Source organism: Cibotium barometz, chromosome 11 (assembly GCF_041138505.1).
Source record: "Cibotium barometz isolate CiBa-2024 chromosome 11, ASM4113850v1, whole genome shotgun sequence".
Lineage (NCBI taxonomy): Eukaryota > Viridiplantae > Streptophyta > Polypodiopsida > Cyatheales > Cibotiaceae > Cibotium > Cibotium barometz.
This window is the reverse complement of record NC_141056.1, coordinates 24340992-24364831: the sequence shown is the minus strand read 5'-3', so window position 1 is coordinate 24364831 and position 23840 is coordinate 24340992. Positions and strand designations below refer to the sequence as shown.

The following is a 23840-nucleotide window of genomic DNA, read 5'->3' as shown; positions in this document are numbered from 1 at the left end:
GGTTTCTCACAAGAAAAAAGCATGATGTTTAAAAAAAAAACATGGCATGGGACATTGTTTTTAGAAAAGCATGGGACTGTTTTTTTAAATATCAAGGGGACTCGTATATTTACACACATTTAAAAAAAAAGAAGCGGGCAGTTTTTTTTAATGAAAAAAAAACACCTACCTTCCCAAAGCTGATGGTGCGCGTCAGGGTTGTTAGAGGCATCAGAGGTGTTTGGTACGAGGTGGGTATGGTACGTGCCTCGAAAGACTCGTATTTTTAGAGACGTTAGAGGCGTCTTATATATTATCTATTATATATATATATATATATATAGATAGATAGAAAGTGATAGATAGATTATTAGAGAGAGAGAGAGAGAGAGAGAGAGAGAGAGAGAGAGAGAGAGAGAGGGTGTGTATGAGAGGGGGAAAGAGAGTGTGTGTGACAGAGAGTGAGAGAGTGTGTGTGAGGGGTTACCTTGAGCAAGGTTTAAGCCTCAAGAAAGGGAGAGAGAGTGTGTATGAGAGAGGGAGAGACTCGAGAGAGAGTGTGTGTGAGTCTTGAGAGCTTAGAGGGGCCCTTATAGTCCCCCGTCTAGAGACTCAAATAGGCAGAAACAGGCAAATCCCAAACGGTCAAAAACGGGCACAGTCAAAAAAAAAAAATCAACTATGCCTAGACGCCTCATTCGAAGCCTCGAACGACTCGGAAGACTTGTATGCCTCAAACGCCTAGAGGCGCACCTCGTAACAACTATGGCGTGCATGGGGGTCCCTTGCCTGGTCGCCTGGGTGACGGACGCGGGAAGGGTTGTTGACGGCACTTGTGAAGGGCTGTCGGAGTTGACCAAGGCTGTTGGCGGTTGCAGGGATTGTCGGGGCTCGATGGGGCTTGTGACAGCCCACATGGGGACTGTACCTTGCTGATGGGCACCCCTTTGGGGTGGGGAAACCCAAGTTTTTGGGGCTGTTTCCCTTGCAGCCACGCATGACGTGTGCACGCACTCATGCAGATGTAGGGCAGTCTAGCAGAGCCGCACATGCCACAGCCATCCGTGTTACCCGAGGTCTACCACATGTAGCCAAAGGTTGTGGACGGCCACATGTAGGTTGTCCGGACAGAGGAGTACGATCGTCAGTGGGCTGCCCTACAGCAGCAAGTGATGGCAACATGTTTTTTACGATGTCTCTTCAGATTCTTCTCTCTCCAAGATGTCTAGGTTGTGTACAGGACTTTGTGTACTTGCGAGCTTCGGATGCACGTGATTTGTTCTATCTCAGTTTTGGACCAGCGTGTTATGAGGTATGTGTTTGTTTTTCACATGCAAGGAACATGCAAGATAGAGTTTAACAATAAAAGCACAGTGGTGTACCATGTTATGCAAGTACACATGTTTGTTCTGGGGTACACATGAGAGTTTTTACTCCAAGAACTTTATGGACACACACACGAGTTAGTCATGGACTTGTACCATGCAAGACATAGACCTAATACCCTACAGATATTGGAATGATCATTGTTTTCATTGTTGGGCTTTGATAGGCAAGACTTATCTACATATGTAGGATTGAGGAATAGTTGACCACACATTGACACTGTGGCTACACGGATATTTGATAGAGGGCATCTAGATTAAGTTTACATGTTGGGATTCATTGTCAGATTGCATGACAAGACAGTTATGCGACAATACCCAATATGTACGTTTTCAGCCTTACAGTCCTTAAGGTTTTGATAGTCCTCTAGTTTTATGTTTATAGCAGGAGTGTGTACAGATATTCACGCTATTCCAAGTATACCCGCCTGTTCTTATACCAAGACTATTGAATCATGGTTATTCAAGAATTTGCACTATGCGCATAAGTTTTTGGAAGCAAGTTTTGGTTTCCAAGATTTTTTGGTTTTAGACAGATGCTTTGACTGGGACGTTGGTCAAGGTTGTTCTTCTTTGTGTACACAGATGTCGTCTAATCCTTGGATCGAGTTATGATCACTAGTCTCGTTTGGAGTTCTTCCTTTCGAGAACTTGTTTCAGTTTGTGGCACATGGTCAGCCATTGGCATTTATTGTTTCTGATAGATCGCGACGGATCCACAAACTAGTGTTTTGTAGTAATCGTAGCACGTGTATGGGGTGTATCATGGTGGTATGGGATGCCATGATCCATCGCATGCTACGGGGCTACACTAGATTGTCGAGACTTCATTCAAACTCTGCGCCTACAAACACAGGCTTTCTGAACATTTTTGAAGGATAGATACTTTACTTTTGATACAGACATTTATGATAGATGCTAGCTTGTGTCATAACCAGGTCTGTTGGAATAGTTGCTCCTTTCATGTCCAAGACTTTTCGAGGTCTGTTTGGGAAGTTAGACTTCCGAGGTGACAAAGTACAAATTGATGATATTTTCTAGAAGATCGGTTCTTCTCTTGTTTGGGAAGAGACTACTGTTGTGTTCCACTTGGTTTAGGCTTCGGTAGTAGGTTCTGGGTTTTCCCAATTTTCTTGTTTTTTCCGGACCAGAATTATAGAGGATATCAAGATGAAAGCATGGTAGTCAAATGGAAGATACTTTTGGTTTTGGGATAACTCTTTAGGACAATTGTTGCTTACCTCTGGTACTGGTAGCATTGTCAGCTTCGAGTTATTCAGATGATCCATTTGCTCCCGATTAGGCTTTTGTGACTAGGAATTGATGCTCATGTCATATTATTTGTCCTTGAGACTATTGGTTTCGACCAATAGAGGGTGTTTCTCTAGTGTTGCGAGTGTGGCAACTTCTCCTTGAGTTCTTTTTCTTAAGCTCAAGAGTGAGCTCTTTTGAGGAAGGGGAGTATGTCATGTGCATGCTAGGGGCAGGCAGATTGGCGAGCTAGAGTGTAATATGTTGTGGGCGGACATGTGCTTTTTGGTCCGCTATTGATAGTCTATGCTTTTTGGGCATTCCTTCCCTGTTTATTGGGGGAAGGGGTACCAGTTGGGCACACAGCGACGGAGTGCAGAGTGCGTGGGGAGCAGGAGCACCATCGCGTAGGAGGCCGTCATCCTTGGGGGTCAACCTCGGGTGGTAGAGGACACCAGATGAGGACGATGGTAGGGCACTCACGAGAGCATGACGCTCTAGCTCGTGGCTCGGTGGGGACAGCCAAGATTGTGAACCTCGCTCACGACTGTCATGGTTGGGTGACGAGTATGCCTGCACTCCCTTCATGGTTTATGGTTTGTTTTGAAGGTTTGCCTTACGGGGTGATCCTGGAGGTTTGACAGTAAACCACAAACGGGATACCAAAGTTGGATAAAGAGGCGAGCAATGTCTTTTGTAGTGGCTATATATGCTTGCAAGGAATGAGCATGCTAAACTTACTGAACTGGTCAACATTGATCATACATTGTGTATTTCTAATTCTCATAGCTCTTGGAAGAGGGCCTACAAAGTCCATGTTGATATCTTGAAAAGAGGCAAAGGCTAAAGTAACCCAACCTCCTTCGAGTACGTGCCTCAACATACTGGCAGACATCCCTTCTCATTTTTTGCCAAAAGAAAAATCGCTCACGTATTGTTGATACCACAATGACCCGACATGGCGAACAGCTAGATGGTTTTTTTAAACCTCAGTTTTATCATTCACGATAAGCTCTCACCTTAGGTAGCCAAGCCTGGTCACAACCGGAAGCTCTGATACCAATCTAGCATGTAACCGATATGATCATCTAAGGCCTTCTCTATACCTTTTCTTTTAGTGAGTTTAAGCAATCCACTTTAATCTTAAAACGCATGAGAGAGAGCTATAGAGATAGAGAGTCGAAACCAGACTGGGTCCCAATTACCCACTTAGATTCCCCTCCCGCAAGCATGAGTATTTTATTTTTACTTTGGAGAAAGTCTTTGCAATGCAGAGTTTGCCAAGAAACAAACTTAGAAGCCACTTAGAGAGCCAATATGCACACCAAGATATGCCTAGGGAATGTGGGACTGATGGTTGAATGCCGAAGATCAATTCTTGTAATAGGCTAACTATGCGGAAATGTGATTGATGATGATTAATGCTAAGCAAGAAAGATTAACGCTAATCACATACGCAATGATGAGTAGAGAGGAGGAGAAGAGAGACTCTTTACCTAACCTACTCCTAATGTATATTATTGAATGAATGAGTAATTACAATGATTACAAATCACAAATCAGACTCTTGAATGCTATGCATAAACTAAAGGCTTATTGTCCTCTAGTGGAAAACACTCGTAAGGAGGTATACTTGGCTGATCCAGATGTTGTGACTACATGCCACAAGTAAGCTAAACGCAAGACCTCTGAAGACCAAGTGTTGGGCTGAACTATACATTGCTGTAAAAGCACCAAAGATGTCCAATCTCGAGCCTATGCACTCTTCCCAATAGAATGAGGGAGGGATGCAAAGCTAGGGCTGAGAGAGGGGCTATTTGGGACTGTTCTAGATTGAGTATGAATGCTGTAAATGAATATGAATGCTGCGTTTTACCTTCACCAAGTGGCTGGAGCAAAACGATGAATGGATGAATGCTGAAAACTGTATGGATGCAGAAAACGCAAGGTTTACTGATGGCTGAATGCTGAGAACTGCTGCGTTTGCCGATGGAGGGCTGAATGCACAAGTGTTGGTGCTCCTCTTGCTGTAGGATGACACACTTCTCCAGAACGCATGGGACTGAAGTGAATGCAAGGTTGAATATGATGTGCTTGAATGCTGTTGGCTGAATATGATGGAATGAATAAATGATGATGCAAGGATTCTATTTATATGGACTAATGGAGCTAGCCGGCCAGCTACTGAGCTGGCCGACTGCTCATGTCCAATAATAAATGCATAAATGTGTATAAAATGCTGAAAATGATGGGAAAAATACCAGGAAAATCCTAGTAAATATCCTGATAAATACTGGATGATATCTGGGGTTTCTGCAATGGTCTAGATGCTATGCATGAATGATGTGCAATATGGAGGATGCTTTCTAGTGCAAACCCTAACTACCGACTTTATATGCATGAATGCGTCTCTTTAAGTGGGTTAAGGGACTTAGACTGACTGACTGACTTGCTATGGCTTAGGATGACCTACGTAGCGCGTGCCTGACTTATCCTAGACTGAGGATTACAATGGGGTCATGGCGTACGACAAATATCATCCTGAATGGAACTAATATTGTACAATGTTGCACTGATGATGAGATGTAATAGTGCTAGGCAAACCACAAATTGGGTACCGATGCTTGAGAAACAGACGGGCTAAGTCCTTGGTTGTGGCTGTATGCTTGCATGGGATGAGCATGCAGAATTTACTGAAGCGATCCACAATAGTGAAACACTGAGTGTTACGAGATCGAGTGGATGATGGTAGAGGCCCTACAAAGTCCATAGATATGTCGACGAAAGGTCCATCGGGGATAGGCAAAGGTTGAAGTAAACCAGCCTTCTTTGTATGTGGAACCTTTACTTTTTAACAAATCTTACTAGCTAGGCTTGAACATGTGAATAGACATCACGCCTCATCTTTGGCCAATAAAAGGACCATTCTAATTTCTTGAGGGTACTGTTGATACCCCTATGTCCTCCAACTAAGGAGTCATGGGCATCATGGAGAAGAGTGGAACGCTTTTCCCGAATGACACAGAGGTGGTTCTTGAAGAACAACCAACCGTTCTGTACTGAAAAATGGTCTGGCTCAGAATTGAGGGCCAAACTGTAATGAGTACCAAACTCAGGGGGGTCCACATATTGGTCTTTCATGCCATCTAAGTGCTTCCTTGTGATTTCGAGAATGGTAGATTCTTGGACTGCCTGGATGCTTGCCTTTCGACTAAGAGCATCTGCTACTGGGTTATGCTTACCAGGGATGTATTCAATCATTCCTCCAAACTATTGGAAGAGTCCACATATTGGTCCCGAACTCAGGGGAGTCCACATATTGGTCTTTCATGCTATCTAAGTCCTTCCTTGTGATTTCGAGAATGGTAGATTCTTGGACTGCCTGGATGCTTGCCTTTCGACTAAGAGCATCTGCTACTGGGTTATGCTTACTAGGGATGTATTCAATCATTCCTCCAAACTCCATAAAGAAAAGGCTTCCAATGTTTGAGCGATGTGATCACACCCAAAAGCTCTTTGTCATATACCGAATAATTCTTTTCAGCGACATCAACTTTCTACTGTGGTATGCCACCGGTCTATTGTCCTGCTGGAGAATTGCATCTATGGCTACATTGCTTGCATCGGTAATAATCTTGAAAAGTTCATCCCAAGATGCTAACTTTAATATAGGGGCTTCTGAGGCAGCTTTTTGGAGTGCACGGAATGCATCGAGTGCCTTTACTTGTAACTGAGACTTTCTGCTTGCGAGTCTTCACTCCCTTGAGCAAGTTGGTAAGAGGTGCTGCGAGGTTGGAAAACTGATGGACATGGGTACTTGTTACAGGACCATGGTACATGGAGATAAAATTATTCCACAAATTCAATAATAAAAGAAATTAAACCATAACATCATAGCATAAATCAAGAGCATGAATCAAAAGCATGAAAGATCAAGAACACAAGACTGGGTGCAATCTCCCCCCCCCCAACGTGAGTGGCTTCTTCTCGCATGGGTATTTGTGATATATTCCAAAAGTAGGCTTTGAGCCAAAAATAGAGTACACATCCATATTTGGATTTTGCCATTTAATTAGCCTTTGTCCTCAAGCCTTCTAAGGTTTGCAAAATTTTCTAATACAATAATCTAACTTGAACACATTACAAAATAAATCAACTAGTGCTCGCACGCACACTGTACAATAAATTGACGCGTGCGCACACACATATCACAATGATGTCAAAATAATATCAAACGCCATCATACGGCCACAAAATATTGTGACTATAATAATGAGATCTGTCCACACGCCACGGCTCAATCCACACGCCATGGCTCAATCCAGCATCTGTGCGACACCTAAATCGGTACCCTCGCACTGTGCAACACCTAAGTCGGTACCCTTGCACACCTCATCACCTAAACTCATAAACATAAACCATGTCAGTAACAATCAATTGACATCGCATCAATCAATCCTAACGCGTTCATGAGAAATAGGCGTCATCATAAAAAATATAAATCAAATACCAAAATGTCACCAAATACACGTGGGAGTCCACCCACACATGGAAATCCATCCATTACTGACTAGTAAAAATACTAGGGCGTCCCCGTCAAATAATAAATGAGCATGACTATCGTCCATCAAATAACATGGATCATAACAGTACTGTAGGCCTGACAAAGACCTACGAATGAGCGGATTTCTTAGGTGGTCTTAAGTCATTTTGTTTGCCAACTGGGGAGAGATGGCGTCCTTAGAACTACCCATATTGAAAAGGACTACAAACTGTCGGCCCTTGGCAGAGCCATAAGCTCGGATGAGGCTTTTCTGTGCAGCATTGCTCTCACCCTCCTGCTTAGCATCAAATACCACAGATGGCATAGGATGCATAGAAGGCAAAAGTTGAACCGCATTGGTGGTAGTAGGCGGGGTTGGAGGAGCTGGGGATGTTGTGGAAACTGTGGCAGAAGGAGCTTTGGCGGCTTGTTCCGCTCACCATTTGTGGCAATCCTTCTTACTACACCCTATGATGTGATAGAAAAAACATATGTTTTCTGACTAATACTTATTTTGCTCCTCTGGAGGAAGATAACCTCCAGTTATGTCTGCTTTAGCCTTTTCATCGGGGGTTTTCTTAGGCTTAGATTCTTTATCTTTCTTACCCCCTGAATTGGAGCTATTACTGCCGTCCTTCTTAGCATCTTTAGAAGATGCGTTACCTTTTCCTAGCTGTGCAGCGGATTGTTGCTGTTGGGGTTTGGTACTAGACTGGGATGACTGCTTGGGCTTGCCTCCGTTCATCTTCATGTCTTTATTCTGAGCGAGAGTCAAAGCCTGGCCATATGTACTGGGTTCAAAGTTACGAAACTGTGAACCGAATGTTAGGATCCAATCCAAGAATGAATTGCTCCATCTTGGCCTGCGCAGATAACCCTAACTATTGTGCTTAAGTAATAACCTTGTCGGAAAACTGAAGCACGGGGGATCCGTTCTATTTGAGTCCATAGAACTCATTTGCCAGACCGGTCATGTACTGGGACGGGAGGAATCTCGTCTTCAGGTCATGGACAAAGGTATCCCAGCTAAAAGCTGTGACACCTGTGGTTTGGTCTGTATAAAGATTAGACCAATACTGCCACCAAGTGACTGCCTCACCAGTGAGATGGGGAGCTGCTATGTGGACTCTATCCTGAGGATCTGTGATCCTAGCTTAATGGAAAATGAGCAGTAAATTGATGAATAAACTGATTAACTGCTAAATGATCACACTTAGCATCATACTTACTAAAATTTGGTTGACTGCAAACGACGGTAGTTGATGCTGCGCACTGCTGGCTGGTGGCACCTGAGGCGAGGGAAGCTGAAGAGAGGTGCTGGTATCTAAGATGAATGGTCTCCTTTTCCCTTTGGTGCTCGAGTAACATACGTTCTCGATCGAGCTCTCGTTGGTGCTTCCGAGCTGCGAGTTCAGCCTGACGCCGGTCTTCGTCGATCCTGCGTTGGGCTTCCTCATAGTCCCGTCTTTCTGCTTTTCTTGTTGCTTTCTAGCTTCTGCTGCTTCTTTTTATTCTCTCCTTTGGGCCTCATCTTCTCTCCTTTGTTGTTCCATCTGAAAGAAGAGGGAGATGTAGTCGAAGGTTGCTCGAGGCGGAGGAGGTGCTACTGCTGCCTCCAAGAGTTGGAGACGCTCCATGAGCAGGTGGTTCTAAGCTCTAAGAAGAGCTATGGTGTCTACTGTAGTCGGAAGAGCAAGGTCTCCTTCGGGGGAGACTTCTTCCGGCTGATGGGTACTCTCCTCTGTAGACATGATGCTGAAGTCGGTGGTCGTGCCGGAACACAATCTTACCATCCAAGGATGCCCTCACACTAGGATACGGCGTGTGTGGACAAGCTGAAGCTGATACCAATGTAACATGCAGCAGAAGTATTCGTATTGGAGGATCCTGTCACACACATGCTCACACGGTCTTCTGTATCCTGTGTTTCGCGAGTTTAGCAATCCATTTTAATGACTTCAAACTTTAAAGAGATGAGAGAGAGAGATGAGAACTGTACACTGTATGGGGTCCCGAATTTCCCACTGAAGGACCCCCTATCCCGTTACCGAGACAGTATTTGCTTTATTATCTTTAAAGAGACTAACGGTGTGACTGATGATAAGCCAACCGCAAGACCTCTGAAGACCAAGTGTTGGGCTGAACTCTACATTGCTGTAGAAGCACCAAAGATGTCCAATCTCGAGCCTATGCACTCTTCCCAATGGAGCGAGGGAGGGATGCAAAGCTAGGGTTGACAGAGGGGCTGTTTGGGACTGTTCTAGATTGAGTATGAATGCTGTAAATGAATATGAATGCTGCGTTTTACCTTCACCAAGTGGCTGGAGCAAAACGATGAATGGATGAATGCTGAAAACTGTATGGATGCAGAAAACGCAAGGTTTACTGATGGCTGAATGCTGAGAACTGCTGCGTTTGCCGATGGAGGGCTGAATGCACAAGCGTTGGTGCTCCTCTTGCTGTAGGATGACACACTTCTCCAGAACGCATGGGACTGAAGTGAATGCAAGGTTGAATATGATGTGCCTGAATGCTGTTGGCTGAATATGATGGAATGAATGAATGATGATGCAAGGATTCTATTTATATGCACTCATGGAGCCAGTCGGCTGGCTACTGAGCTGGCCGACTGCTCATGTCGAATAATAAATACATAAATGTGTATCAAATACTGAAAATGATGGAAAAAATACCAGAAAAATCCTAGTAAATATCCTGATAAATACTGGATGATATCTGGGGTTCCTGCAATGGTCTAGATGCTATGCATGAATGATGTGCAATATGCAGGATGCTTTCTAATGTAAACCCTAAGGTTTCTACTCACTGTATATGCATGAATGCGTCTCTTTAAGTGGGTTAAGGGACTTAGACTGACTGACTGACTGACTTGCTATGTGTCACCAATTGGCCGACCATTTGGTCCATCTCCAGATTTGTGTCTCGTTCACTTGAGGCCAGGCCGGTGTCTCATGTGAAGGGGCCAGTATTTTTGCATAACATGGACGGGAGCCAGATTGGTGCCACTCGTGTGTTAGCAGGATGGTGTCGTATGAACGGAAGCCAGACTGGTGCCACCCGTGTATGACCTGGAATGTGTTCTATCCATGGGATTGTCACGCCATGGAAGAGCTAGTATTTGTGCCGTGTCTTGCCTATGGGACTGTCACTCCATAGGGAGGCTCGTGCTTGGATGTGTGTCTTACCTATGGGACTGTCACTCCATAGGAAGACCGGGATTTATGTTTTCTGTCGTGCCATCATTGTGCTCGACAGATGTTTAGTACTTGTTCCATGAACGGGAGATATGTCCATGATACTGTTTGCACATGCATTCATGTTTTGCATGTTTGGAACTGTTTTCGCATGACTTGTATTTTTGTGTTTGCGTGTTTGACGTGCTACTTACTGAGCGCAAGTGAGTCGTGAAGTTTGCTCTGTCTTCTGACGAATTTGTTGCGTGTGAACAGGTGGTAAGTGTATTGCACTTGTTTATTTTATAGCATTCTTTTTAACCTTTGTTTTTTATAAGGTTGCAGGTTTTCACTCATTAAAGAGTGGGCACCCTCCCTAATAATTAATGATGTCCTTGTTAGGGTGGGCACCCATTATGGGCACCCACGTATGGGCCAAGGTGGGGAGAGAAACCCCACTCTTAATCCTATGTGTGGGGGTGGGTGCATGGCCACCTATCCACACCCCACCTTGGAACTGGCCGCCTCCATGCAAGCTAGGGGGGGCCGGCCAGCTGTGGACGTGTGCTCTCTCTCCAACACCTACAAAGGAGCGACCATCTCACTAGCTTACACACGATTGTGCAGGCGATCATATCTCTCCGCTTGCCGTGAGGTTGCTGCACGTTGGTGGGTTGTGTTCTCTGCACAGGCAGCTACGCCTCCCCTCTGCAAGTGGCTGCACTTCCACTCTGCAGGTGGCTGTGTTTCCCTCCACAGTCGGCTGCGCTCTCCACAGTCGGCTGCGCCAGATAGTAGGCGGCTGCGCACCCTTCTGCAGGCGGTTGCGCCTCTTTTCCATAGGCGGCCACAGCAGGCGGCTGCGCTCTCCATAGGAGGCTGCGCTCTACACAGCAGGCGGCTGCGCGCTCCACAGCAGGCGGCTGCGCGGGGCTGCGCTTCCCTTCCACAGGCTGTAGAGGTGGTTGCGCTCCTCTCCACATGCGGCTGTTCTCTCTCTACACAGGCGGCTGCTCTCTTCCACAAGCGGCTGCGCTCAGACCTCCAGGCGGCTACGTACTCTTCCTTTTTGCCAGTAGGCTGCTGCGTCGTGGTGTCCAACTCTAGCAGCTGCACTTAGACGCCTCGGGTATTTGTCTTCCACTAGCGAGCTACAAGTAAGTGGATTGAGATTTAAGTAAAGGATTTTGATTTAAATCTGATAAGGGAAACTCTCTACTGCTATTACCCGTTCGGTGCCGGGTAGTCCAAGCTTCTGGAGAACCACGGTCCATGGGTGTCGAGATCGGGAGAGCCAGGCGTTAGTATGGGAGTGCCTGTTTGTGCGTGGTCCTGGAACACCAGTGGGGCGCTCTCCGCGGAATCCAGTGAAGGCACAGGACCGTAGAGACTAAACTACTCAAGTGGATTGCTCTCTTTCGAATGTCTACTTCGAGTCTCTTGTTTGGTAATTGTATTCATCTCAGTTGTACATGGACATCATCTGGTTCTTTGAACTCATGGAGCTTTGTATCTTTTAAATATTCCCAATAATATACAATATATTGAGGGGGGGGGGGTCGGCCCGTTCCGGCCCCAGTGCTGGTGTCCATTGATCAACATTTTATTTCATTTCAATTTTTAGTTGTTATTAAGTTGTCCATTCAAATTGTGATATTTAAGTTGTGCTATTACGCGTGTGGGTGTCCAACGGAGTCTATTCCCACTGGACGGGATCGGTTACATTGGTATCAGAGCACGGTTATTTCCCTCTTCTTAGTGGGGAAACGAACATGTGTATTGGACACGCCGCTTCTAGCACACTTAACACAATGGACAGCCAAGGCAACCCTTTGGAAGTGCCTAATTCGAGGGGCCTATCAAGTGCCTCGCGTGGTTCTGATGCTTTATAGGGAAGGCACAAGTTCCTTGAGAGGGTAAATGATAGTGGACAACTGTCTGGAGGAAAGACAGTCATGCAAGAAGAAGAGCCTGATGCAATGAGGGCTGAATTGGAGCATATGAGAAAGCTTTTGCAGGCACAAGAGCAAGAGCTGAAATTTTTGCATGAAGATCCCCATGTGCAAAGTGCCATTGAAGCAAGGAAAGCCGATGCAATGGTAGACGTGACTTTTGAGTCCATGGCACGGGAAGTGGGCAAGAAGCCAAGGGAGTTGACACTTTCTTACCTCCTCCGCAAAGGTGACATCAAAGAGGGGGAAGATGGAGAGCTGAAATTCAGAAATCCACCTCGCTTGAAGCATGGAGATCCCGCATCTCAAAGGTTGAGGTCATTTATGCAAAGGGAAGAGGTGACAGTCACCTCTCGTCATGCATCTTCTCCACAAGGCACAAAGGCTGATAGGTATATGTATGCTAGTGCTCATGGAGGGCATGATGGTCACATGCATTCAAGACATGTATCCCATGGAAGGGGTGACAGGTCTGCCACTAGAAGAGCCTTGCCTACTGAATTGTCTCATGGAGAGACATTGCCTTATGCAGGAAAGTCACATGCATATGATTCTCAAGTTCGTGGAGCACATGCCACCGTGCTTCATGAAACTTCCATGATGGCCCATGGAGCCCATGCAGATAGGGCTGCCCCGTTAGAAAAAGAGAGGACCATGAGCCTCATGCCAGAAAGCTCAAGGAATTTAAAGCAGGTGACAAGTCCGTTAAGTTTGATGTTTTTCATGGAGAGCATGATACTTCCAAAGTGTTAGCATTTGTGGCACAGTTTGACATTGCTTTTAGTGATGAGGACTTCACTGAGAAGTCTAAAGTACGCCATGCTAGCATGTTCTTAAAGGGGACCGTGGTGGATCACTGAAAAGATCACCAAAGACCCCATTTGCACTTGGAAAGAGTTTAAGGACATATTTTATGCTTAGTTCTTGCCACCTAATGCGGAGCAAACACTCACTCAAAAGTGGGATAGACTTGAGCAAAGAGATAATGAAAGTGTGCAACAGTATGTCAATAAGTTTTGGAAAGTGTTGCTTGAGGTAACTGCTTTTATGCAAATCACTGAGGATGAAAGAAAGAGGAAGTTTCGCTCCGGATTGCAACCAGCTTATCGTTCCGGCATTGAATTGCACCTGAAACATACTTTGCAACAGCTTATAGCCTTTGCTCTTGCTACGGAGCAATTGGTGCTCAAAATTAAGCAAGATCAAGGCGGTTCAAAGGGTAAAGATAAGGCTGTTCCAAATCTGCAAAAAGGTGGACAGCCACCTAAAAAGAACTTCCGGGAGATCCAGAAGGGAGGTAAAGCTGAAAATACCTCATCTAAAGATCAAGGGCCAAAGAAGAACAAATTTGGCTTGGCCCCCGAACAAAGAGAGCAATATGCCAAGGAGGGAAAATGTTTTTCTTGTGGCAGCAAAGAGCACATGTTTCGACAATGCCCTGACCGTAAAGCAAAGCATGAGGACAAGCAAACTAAGGCTAATGTGCATGCAGTTCCCGATGTGCAGGGAAACACAAAACATGATGCAAAAGAGCGGATGGTATGCAAGGCACGGGTCAAATCAAGGATCAGCTCGCCTTATTCATGTTTGATGATTGTGCAACCGATAACTTCATCTCTATACAAACGGCAGCTCCCTTGGGTATTGAGGTTGAGAACATGGGACCTCAGATTGAAGCAGAAGCTGCCTTTGTTGCTAAAGAGGCAATTGCAGGTTATCCCACTGATAGGGAAGTTGCGCATACATATCCAGGGCTACCTTGATAATGAGCATTTCTTAGTTGCACCACTTAATGGATGTGATGTATTGCTGGGCAAGCCATGGCATCATAGGCTTGAGCCTCGCAAAGACTACAAGACCAACATGATGGCTGTAATTCATGCCTTAAAGATATGGAAACATTATCTTCTTGGGGCTGAATTTGTAGTCAAGACAGATCATCAAAGCTTGAGATACTTTTTATCTCAAACAAAGCTTTCGGAGAAGCAGATGAGAATGGCAAACTTTCTTTCCATGTTTCATTTTCAGATTGTGGATTCTCCGAGAAAGAAAAAATGTGGTGGCAGATGCATTATCCAGGAGGCCTTATGTGGCTGCTGTTTCAGTGGCCTCTCATAGGGACTTATCTGCTATGCGAGATTTATATCGTTTGGATGTTGATTTTTACCATATATGGACTGATTTGATGGCTGGTCACTCACATGCCTCTTATGTTATCAACGAGGGTTATCTTATGAAGGATAACTGCCTATGTGTGGTGAAGGATTTGCGTCCAAAGGTTACGGAGGAATGTCGCGCTCCACCTTATGCTGGTCATAGAGGTTTCATGCCCACTACACGCATGATTGAGAGAGATTTCTTTTGGGCAAGCATGCCTAAAGACATTGAGGCATATGTACGTGCATGTATTACTTGCCAAAAGGTGAAATTTGACAGGCAAAAACCTCCAGGTTTGCTTCAGCCATTGCCTATTCCCTCGCAACCTTGGGAAAGTATTACTATGGATTTTATTATGGACTTGCCTAGATTCCAGCATGGAAATGATGCTATTTGGACCATTGTGGATAGGTTTAGCAAGCAAGCTCATTTCTTGCCCGTCAAGAAAACCATTAAAGTTGATCATATGGTAAAGCTTTTTCTTGCTAACATTTTCAAACATCATGGTATGCCTAAATCCATTGTTGGGGATAGAGATCCCAGGACTACGAGCCTCTTTTGGAGGGCTTTATTTGATAATATGGGCACTAAACTTGAGTTTTCATCAGCTTATCATCTCCAAACAGATGGCCAAAGTGAATTTGCGAATTCAGCCGTGTTGGATTTGTTGAAGTGTTATGTGGCAGATCAAAAGACTGCATGGGAGAAGTATCTTCCACTTGTTGAGTTTGCCTACAACAATACAATTCATGCCTCCACGGGAAAGGCCCCGTTTGAGATTATTTATGGCAGAGTGGTATTGCCACCCATCCTTCGTACAAAGGATGAGATTTTTGCAGCTGATGAGTATCTTCGTGACTTGGATGTAGCCTTTGCTCAGGTACGGACAGCCATTGCAAGGTCACAAGATAAGCATAAAATGGCTGTTGACAAGCATAGAAGGGACATGCAAGTCAAAGAAGGTGATTGGGTTTTGCTGAAATTTGAGAAGGCTAGGCTTCCGAAGAGGCCAGGACGAGAAGGATCATATCCTAAGCTCTCTCCTCGCTATTATGGACCCTTCAAGGTAATTCAAAAGATCAATGAAGTGTCCTACAGACTTGCTTTACCTAGTCATTGGAAGATTCACAATGCATTTCATGTGAGTCTTTTCCGGAAATATGTCGGGCTAGATCCTGACGAGCCTGTCATAGAAGATCCACCAGAGATTAATGAGCTTGAGGAGATCCTCGAGCCAGAACAGATTGTCTTTCACAAGGAGAGAAAGCTACCTGCAGGAAAGCTTTCCAGGAGATACCTTGTGAAGTTCAAAAATTATTTGCCCATTGATGCAAAGTGGGTAAATGAGGATTATTTTGTTGACTACCCACAGTTGTTGCAGGCATATCTTGAGGCTTTTCAGTTGAGGACAACTCTTTAGAAGCCCGGGGGGATGTCACCAATTGGCCGACCATTTGGTCCATCTCCAGATTTGTGTCTCGTTCACTTGAGGCCAGGCCGGTGTCTCATGTGAAGGGGCCAGTATTTTTGCATAACATGGACGGGAGCCAGAGTGGTGCCACCCATGTGTTAGCAGGATGGTGTCGTATGAACGGGAGCCAGACTGATGCCACCCGTGTATGACCTGGAATGTGTTCTATCCATGGGATTGTCACGCCATGGAAGAGCCAGTATTTGTGCCGTGTCTTGCCTATGGGACTGTCACTCCATAGGGAGGCTCGTGCTTGGATCTGTCTTACCTATGGGACTGCCACTCCATAGGAAGATCGGGATTTATGTTTTCTGTTGTGCCATCATTTTGCCCGACAGATGTTTAGTACTTGTTCCATGAACGGGAGATATGTCCATGATACTGTTTGCACATGCATTCATGTTTTGCATGTTTGGAACTGTTTGCGCATGACTTGTATTTTTGTGTTTGCGTGTTTGACGTGCCACTTACTGAGCAGGGACGCCTGCCAGTGAGTCGTGAAGTTTGCTCTGTCTTCTGACGAGTTTTGTTGCGTGTGAACAGGTGGTAAGTGTATTGCACTTGTTTATTTTATAGCATTCTTTTTAACCTTTGTTTTTTATAAGGTTGCAGGTTCACACTCATTAAAGAGTGGGCACCCTCCCTAATAATTAATAATGTCCTTGTTAGGGTGGGCACCCATTATGGGCACCCACGTATGGGCCAAGGTGGGGAGAGAAACCCCACTCTTAATCCTATGTGTGGGGGTGGGTGCATGGCCACCTACCCACACCCCACCTTGGAACAGGCCGCCTCCATGCAAGCTAGGGGGGCCGGCCAGCTGTGGACGTGTGCTCTCTCTCCAACACCTACAAAGGAGCGACCATCTCACCAACTTACACACGACTGTGCAGGCGATCATATCTCTCCGCTTGCCCTCAGGTTGCTGCACGTTGGTGGACTGCGTTCTCTACACAGGCACCTCTGCAAGCGGCTGCACTTCCACTCTGCAGGCGGCTGCGTTTCCCTGTACCGGCGGCTGCGCTCTCCACAGTCGGCTGCGCCAGATAGCAGGCGGCTATAGGCGACTGCGCACCCTTCTGCAGGCGGTTGCGCCTCTTTTCCACAGGTGGCCACAGCAGGCAGCTGTGTGGGGCTGCGCTTCCCTTCCACAGGCTGAACAGGCGGCTGTGCTCCTCTCCACAGGCGGCTGTTCTCTCTCTACACAGGCGGCTGCCCTCTTCCACAAGCGGCTGCGCTCAGACCTCTAGGCGGCTGCGTACTCTTCCTTCTTGCCAGTAGGCTGCTGCGCCCTGGTGTCCAACTCTAGCAGCTGCACTTAGACGCCTCGGGTATTTGTCTTCCACTAGTGAGCTACAAGTAAGTGGATTGAGATTTAAGTAAAGGATTTTGATGTAAATCTGATAAGGGAAACTCTCTACTGCTAACACCTGTTCGGTGCCGGGTAGTCCAAGCATCTGGAGAACCACAGTCCATGGGTGCTGAGATCGGGAGAGCCAGGCGTTAGTACGGGAGCGCTTGTTTGTGCGTGGTCCTGGAACACCAGTGGGGCGCTCTCCGCGGATTCCAGTGAAGGCACAGGACCGTAGGGACTAAACTACTCAAGTGGATTGCTCTCTTTCGAACGTCTACTTCGAGTCTCTTGTTTGGTAACTGTATTCATCTCAGTTGTACATGGACATCATCTGGTTCTTTGAACCCATGGAGCATTGTATCTTTTAAATACTCCCAATAATATATCATATATTGAGGGGGGGGTCGGCCCGTTCCGGCCCCAGTGCTGGTGTTCATTGATCAACATTTCACTTCATTTCAATTTTCAGTTGTTATTAAGTTGTCCATTCAAATTGTGATATTTAAGTTGTGCTATTACGCGTGTGGGTGTCCAACGGAGTCTATTCCCATTGGACGGGATCGGTTACACTATGGCTGAGAATGATCTACGTAGCTCGTGCCTGACTTATCCTAGACTGAGGATTACAATGGGGTCACGGCGTACGACAGATATCATTCTGAATGGAACTAATACTGTACGATGTTGCACTGATGATGATGAGCCAGTTTGTCACCATGCACTACAGTGCAGAGTGCATATGACATCCTAGCTTGCCTTTTTATAGGGATCTTGATACCCAAGTCGTATTCAGGTTGGTTTTGCCTTTTTGACCTACATAATAATGTCCAAAATGTCATACTTAGCCTCAAAACTATAGCCCAAAAATGTCCCAACTATTGGTCCATGTCCAAGGTACCTCCAGGCACCATTTAGGCTCCAAAAACTGCTTCAAATTGCTCATATATGGCCTCTAACTTTGCAATTTAGATGGTTGCAAGAAATAATCATGTCTACATGGCACTGTCGGAAGGTGTGCACATGACACTTCTACTGCCTCGGACTACAGCACAATGAAGTGCTCTTGCTAACGATGTATGTAAATGTCAGAAGACTCAAGCACACATGATAAAGGTGGTGTTTCACTGCTGAACTGTGTAAGAATGAGATGATTTATGCAAGGGACTAAGGGCCCAGGGGCTGCTTATATATGAGCAGCTACATGTAGTTGGTTTGCATACATGCTGTTGGCCTGTTTTTATATGCTCACGACACCATCGCTTTTCACACGTGCGGGCTTGCAAGCTGCCGGACAGGCCATCTCCTAGGCTAGCCATGCTGACTGTGTTGTGCCAAGGGTTGTTCTGCTGCTGCCCGACTAGATGTATGCTGGCGGACCAACCACTTATTGGCCAAACCCAGTGTCTAAAGTAGGCATTGTTGCGGGTGTCGAGGCCTACTCAACACAAAGTGGCTTCTCCTCATATACGGGGCCTTAAACCATTATCCACGAGGTTACAATGACAACGGTGGATCATTGGAGTGATGTTCACTCACCAAGTACAATGCTTTTGTAGGTGTTACGGCCCTGTGTTTTTCTCTTGACATTATGCAAGTGTGCACGGGAACATGGTGGATAGTGTGGACTAGTGTGAGGATGTAGGAAGTTTGTCGAAAGTTTCATCTTTGGATTTGAGAAAATTGTCTCAGGTATATTGGCTAAAATCATCAACCAAGAGAAAAACATAACTGGCAGAACCAAGAGACGGAGTGCGCATCGGGCCGCACAAATCCGCATAAACCAACTCTAGAGGTGCTGTAGCTCGCCGTGCGTTGTTTCATTAATTTTCACCAAGGCTATACTAGCCTTTTCGATTTTTCAAGTTTGCTTCAATATCTTCAGGTCGCCTTTTCCAAAACAAGCATGAAAGGAGCTAGGTTTAGAGTTGGAGCTACAAGGTGTTAGTTTACATGGTGTGTGTACAGAGAACCTAAGCTAAGGTGGATGGAAGATATCCATAGTCTGTGTGTGTAGAGAAAGAGATAAAGAAAGATATATGAAGTGTCTACTAAAGAAAGATATATTAAGTGTCTACTAAAGACCGAATGGACCTATGAGACCAAAGTGATACAATAATGTCCATGGCATATCGCATCATGGATAAAAATAGAAACAAAAACAAAGCTATCTCACTAGGATGATACAAAACAAAGCTATCTCACTAAGAGAGAGAGAGAGAGAGAGAGAGAGAGAGAGAGAGAGAGAGAGAGAGAATCCTAAACTATAGAGAGCGATTAATGCACAGCTCAATGATAGATTGATTGATGTGCCTTTGAGACAATAATGACAAGGGCCCTCACGTGTGCCAACATTTGGTAATCCATCCACTAGTTTCTCCTGGAAAGCCTTCCGCAAGGCCTCTAAATGAAGATGACCAAATCTAGCATGCCAAACGGTGCGGGTACTTGTGTGAGAGTAAAGAGCCGTGAGTTTGTAGAGGCCATAGTCCTAGATGCCTTGCCAAAGGATCTTGTCAGTGAGAGGGTCCCGAATGATAACCGAGTCCTCCATAAATTCCACCTTAGTGCCCAATTTGCAAATCTCATGTACATAATGGAGATGAAATCCTAAATCTGGCACATATGGCACTCTCGAGGTGTACTTCCCTCCATTGCCATCTGGAATGAGGGGCATTGTCCCTTTGCCATGATGGGGAAAGTAGAGTTATCTCCAATGGGAACTCTGCCGTGGCGTTGTTGCAATTCATCAAGACAATCCTTGCGATAAGTCATGAGCGTCGCTATCCAAAATCCATTAAGGGGAACAAGAAGGAAGAGCTTGCTCAACCCCTGGAGGGGCACCAAAGTTGTGGCCACTGGAGGGGGAGTCTCGGACTTGAGATCAATCAAGGTGAGGAAAAAAATTCCTCCACAACTTTGGTGCCCCTTTGTCCTTTCCCAAATCTTGCATGCGGCTCCGGCATTGTCGCCATAAGTGTCCCTGTTTGGAGCAATAATCACAAACCTTTTGGTTGCCAGAAGAATCAAAAGTTGAAAACCCCTTCGGCTTTGCATCCTTGGAGCCCTTGGAATCCTTAGAAGGAGGTGCCCCACCTTTGCCTTTGTTAGGCTGCCCCCCTCTCTGTCCAATGAAAGCCCAGTTACCTTTCTTTGAAGAAGAATCCTTGAATCTGCTCTCCTGATCAAGGACCATAGGTACCAGCTCATCCTAGGTAATGGTTTCCGTCCATCCTAAGGTAAGAAGTGAAGAATAGAAGCTCTCATATTTCGGGGCAATTGAGCAAGTAGCCGGATTGTCATATCCTCAGTGGAAATCTCCTTCTCGCACCCCTGAATCTCATATCGCAATGACTCTAGTTTGTTGATTTGATCCCGCATGGAAGTAGAATCAATAGGACATTTGAAGCTGTAGGGAAGCTCTCTTCATGGGTGTCTTCTAGTTGTAGATGTCGGGTCTCTTCCAAGCAACATGTGCATGGGTATCCCATTTGATGTGAGTGATGACTGAGGGTTGAGAGTTGAGAAGAATGAATGAATGAGCACGGGCATTAAGCCAATCCCATAGAGCAGCTTCGTGCATAAGGGCATCCCTCGTATTTGATGTGAGCGATGACTGAGGGTTGAGAGTTGAGAAGAATGAATGAATGAGCACGGGCATTAAGCCAATCCCATAGAGCAGCTTCGTGCATAAGGGCATCCCTCGTATTTTCATCCTTTGTAGTGTTCGGGTTGGGCCGGAGGACCAGTCGAGTGATGAACTCTAGAAGATCATTAGTCTCCAAGACTGCTTCCACCATGACTTTCCAGATGTTGTAGTTTGTGTCATCCAACTTGGCATCTGAAGGAAAAGTCAGAAGAGTGGGTATTCGAACTGCCCGGGGTTTGATGAGTGCCATGATGTACCTCTGCTGAAAAATGCAGCCACCAAAACAGCCCAAGAGCTGCATTTCTATGCTCAGGTTTTCCCCCATTTTCTGCCTATTTTATGGGCCGTTGATGTGTGCTGTTTTTCCATGATTCAACAAGAAAAAGAAACTAAACAGCAGCACAAATACTTGGAATGAGACATGTATCTATGTAGAATTGATTCTATTTTAGTTAATAAATAAATAAATAATATACTTAATACCGAATTCTTCTATCATAGGATTTTCAAAAATAAAATATCTTTTTATATTCTTCAATTATGTTTCAGAGTATCTACTTAAGTTAATATCTTTCAAAATCAAAGGGAGGCCTTTTTAGACGTGTTGTTAATATTCTCCAATTTGACTAATACTTCGTGTTTTATGCAGAATGATATCAATGATGTAGTTGGGGTGTTTTTTAGTGTGGATGCAGATGAAGAGAAACATATACTCTATGAGAAAACGGAGGTATTAGATGCTTCTTTTGTGGTGAGATAACAGTCTGTTCTGAAATTATATATGTTGTGGGACTTAAGGGGCTTCTGAATGCTGACAGGTAACTGACATTGAGCTGATACCTGGAGGTAGAAATGTTCGGGTAACAGAGGAGAACAAACATGAGTATGTGGACCTCAATGCTGAACACAAGCTGACTACTGCCATCCGTCCACAAATCAATGCCTTCTTGGAAGGCTTCAATGAGCTCGTGAATAGAGATCTGATCTCAATCTTTAATGACAAAGAACTCGAACTCTTGATAAGTGGTCTTCCAGAAATAGATTGTAAGAAGACGTTTGGCACGAGGCTGAGTCTGGAAGCTTCTTTCTGTTGCCTTCCTGCTTATGTCTTATTCTACACTTGTGTTATTCTGCAGTGGATGATCTGAAGGCCAATACTGAGTATACCGGGTACACAGCTGCATCCCCTGTTGTACAGTGGTTCTGGGAGGTTGTGCGTGACTTCAATAAGGAGGACATGGCTCGTTTGCTGCAATTTATCACTGGCACTTCTAAGGTACGATCCGTCTTACTTGCTGCCTCCCCATTGGATGGTATAGCACCTACACGACCTAGATGCATGCAATTATTCTGGGCTTAGTATTCGCCAGCCTGTTGGGTTTGTCTATCTTCATCTGTGGGCTAGGCTGCAAGACTTGTCCTCTCAGCTTGGCTGCTGGTGTGGCTGTATTCTTTGTCTCTTTTGTATTAACACCACTGCTGTTACTTCACACACATTGCTAATCCATCTCTTGAGCTGTGCCTAAAATTACTTGCTTGATCTTTATCACTCTTTTCTATTTTATAGATTTATTCTCTAGTTTGACCACATGGTGTCTTAGCCAATGGGTTTCAGCTTTCAACTGCTGATCTAACGAAGTTTTGCGTTGTGGTAATAGGTGCCTCTTGAAGGTTTCAGAGCATTGCAAGGCATTTCAGGTCCTCAGAGATGTCAAATTCACAAAGCATATGGTGCTCCGGAACGCCTACCGACAGCTCATACTTGGTAAAACTTGGTGCATTGAAGGCCTCAAGAGAGAGCTTGTGGTGAAGTAGATTCTTGATATTCTTGTTTATAAATAAAAACTTAGGCCTTTCTCTTTTCCATGTTGTGCAGTTTTAATCAGCTCGATCTTCCAGAGTACTCATCAAAACAGCAGCTTCAGGAGAGGTTGTTGCTAGCAATCCATGAAGGTAGTGAAGGATTTGGTTTTGGTTGAATAGTGTGGAAGCACTTTCTCGGCATTCACAGATCCCTTATTGGAAGAGATTTCTGGTCAGCTTACTACTGGTGGGGCTGGTGTCGGAGGTACTGGCTCAAAAAATGTTCGTACCTTTAAATACGGTCTCACAGCTGCATAGCATTGTCTTGTCTTGCTGTGTAAAGCATTGATACAGAGCTATACCACAAGGATTTCTGCTTCACCTTGATAGAGGTCAAAACTCAGAAGTTGTGCTGTCACTCACGTGTGTAAGGAAATGAGTTTGAATGCCCTTGGTGGTACATCGTATCAATAAAGATGTAGAATCAATCATGGGAGGACCTATTGCCACCAATTTTTGGCAATGTCAGCCTTAAAATTGACAGTAATTGCTCTAATATTCAACTATCTTTCTTGTGTCTTGGGCTTCTACCTAAGGGGGAGGGATTCTTTGAAGTATATTGTGTGTAGCTATTATAGCAAGACATGATGACATGGTCAAGCAAATGTAAAGCTTGTGTCAAATTGTGGTGGGCCCACTATCCAGTGTGTTGAGCTGATTGGAAGAGCGCCCATAATGAATATAAGTAGTGTTTGTGTGCCATGTGTTAGTTTTGCTAGGTTTGAGAGGAATTTTTGATGGCATTGTTTGGTTCATAATCTCGTGGATGTGTTCATCCCGGGATGCTCTCTAATCTACACGAGGGAAGGTTGCCAACGATGTAGGGATTTGGAATTCATGATTGCAGGGCATTGCTCTTGGTTTTCCCGATCCATTAGCTCACAATGGAGTTGAACTCTAACGCACAATGCTGCTAAATGAAAAGAATGCAAGGGAGTAGAGTGTGGAGAGAGAATGGCTTGCTCAAAGGGAAGATGGATGAAGTTCTATCCAAGTACAAAGAAGAAAGTACAAATGAGCAGTAACCCTAAACAATGGATGAGGT

The 23840-nt window shown here is 45.1% G+C and overlaps 1 protein-coding gene across 2 annotated transcripts in view; it reads left to right on the top strand.

The window, feature by feature from the left end:
* The window catches only part of LOC147633940 (E3 ubiquitin-protein ligase UPL1-like), a 63487-nt gene extending 39990 nt beyond the window's left edge, over nucleotides 1-23497 (top strand). For both annotated transcript variants that reach the window (XR_015266949.1, XM_086805002.1), the window contains 5 exons: nucleotides 21582-21662; nucleotides 21751-21976; nucleotides 22069-22208; nucleotides 22591-22697; nucleotides 22809-23497. Coding sequence is in view for 1 of the 2 variants with exons in the window: in XM_086805002.1 (XP_086661128.1) it covers nucleotides 21582-21662; nucleotides 21751-21976; nucleotides 22069-22208; nucleotides 22591-22697; nucleotides 22809-22911 (657 nt within the window). In the remaining variant the exon portion in view is untranslated. The remainder of the gene's footprint in view (nucleotides 1-21581; nucleotides 21663-21750; nucleotides 21977-22068; nucleotides 22209-22590; nucleotides 22698-22808) is intronic.
* Nucleotides 23498-23840: the final 343 nt, after the last annotated feature.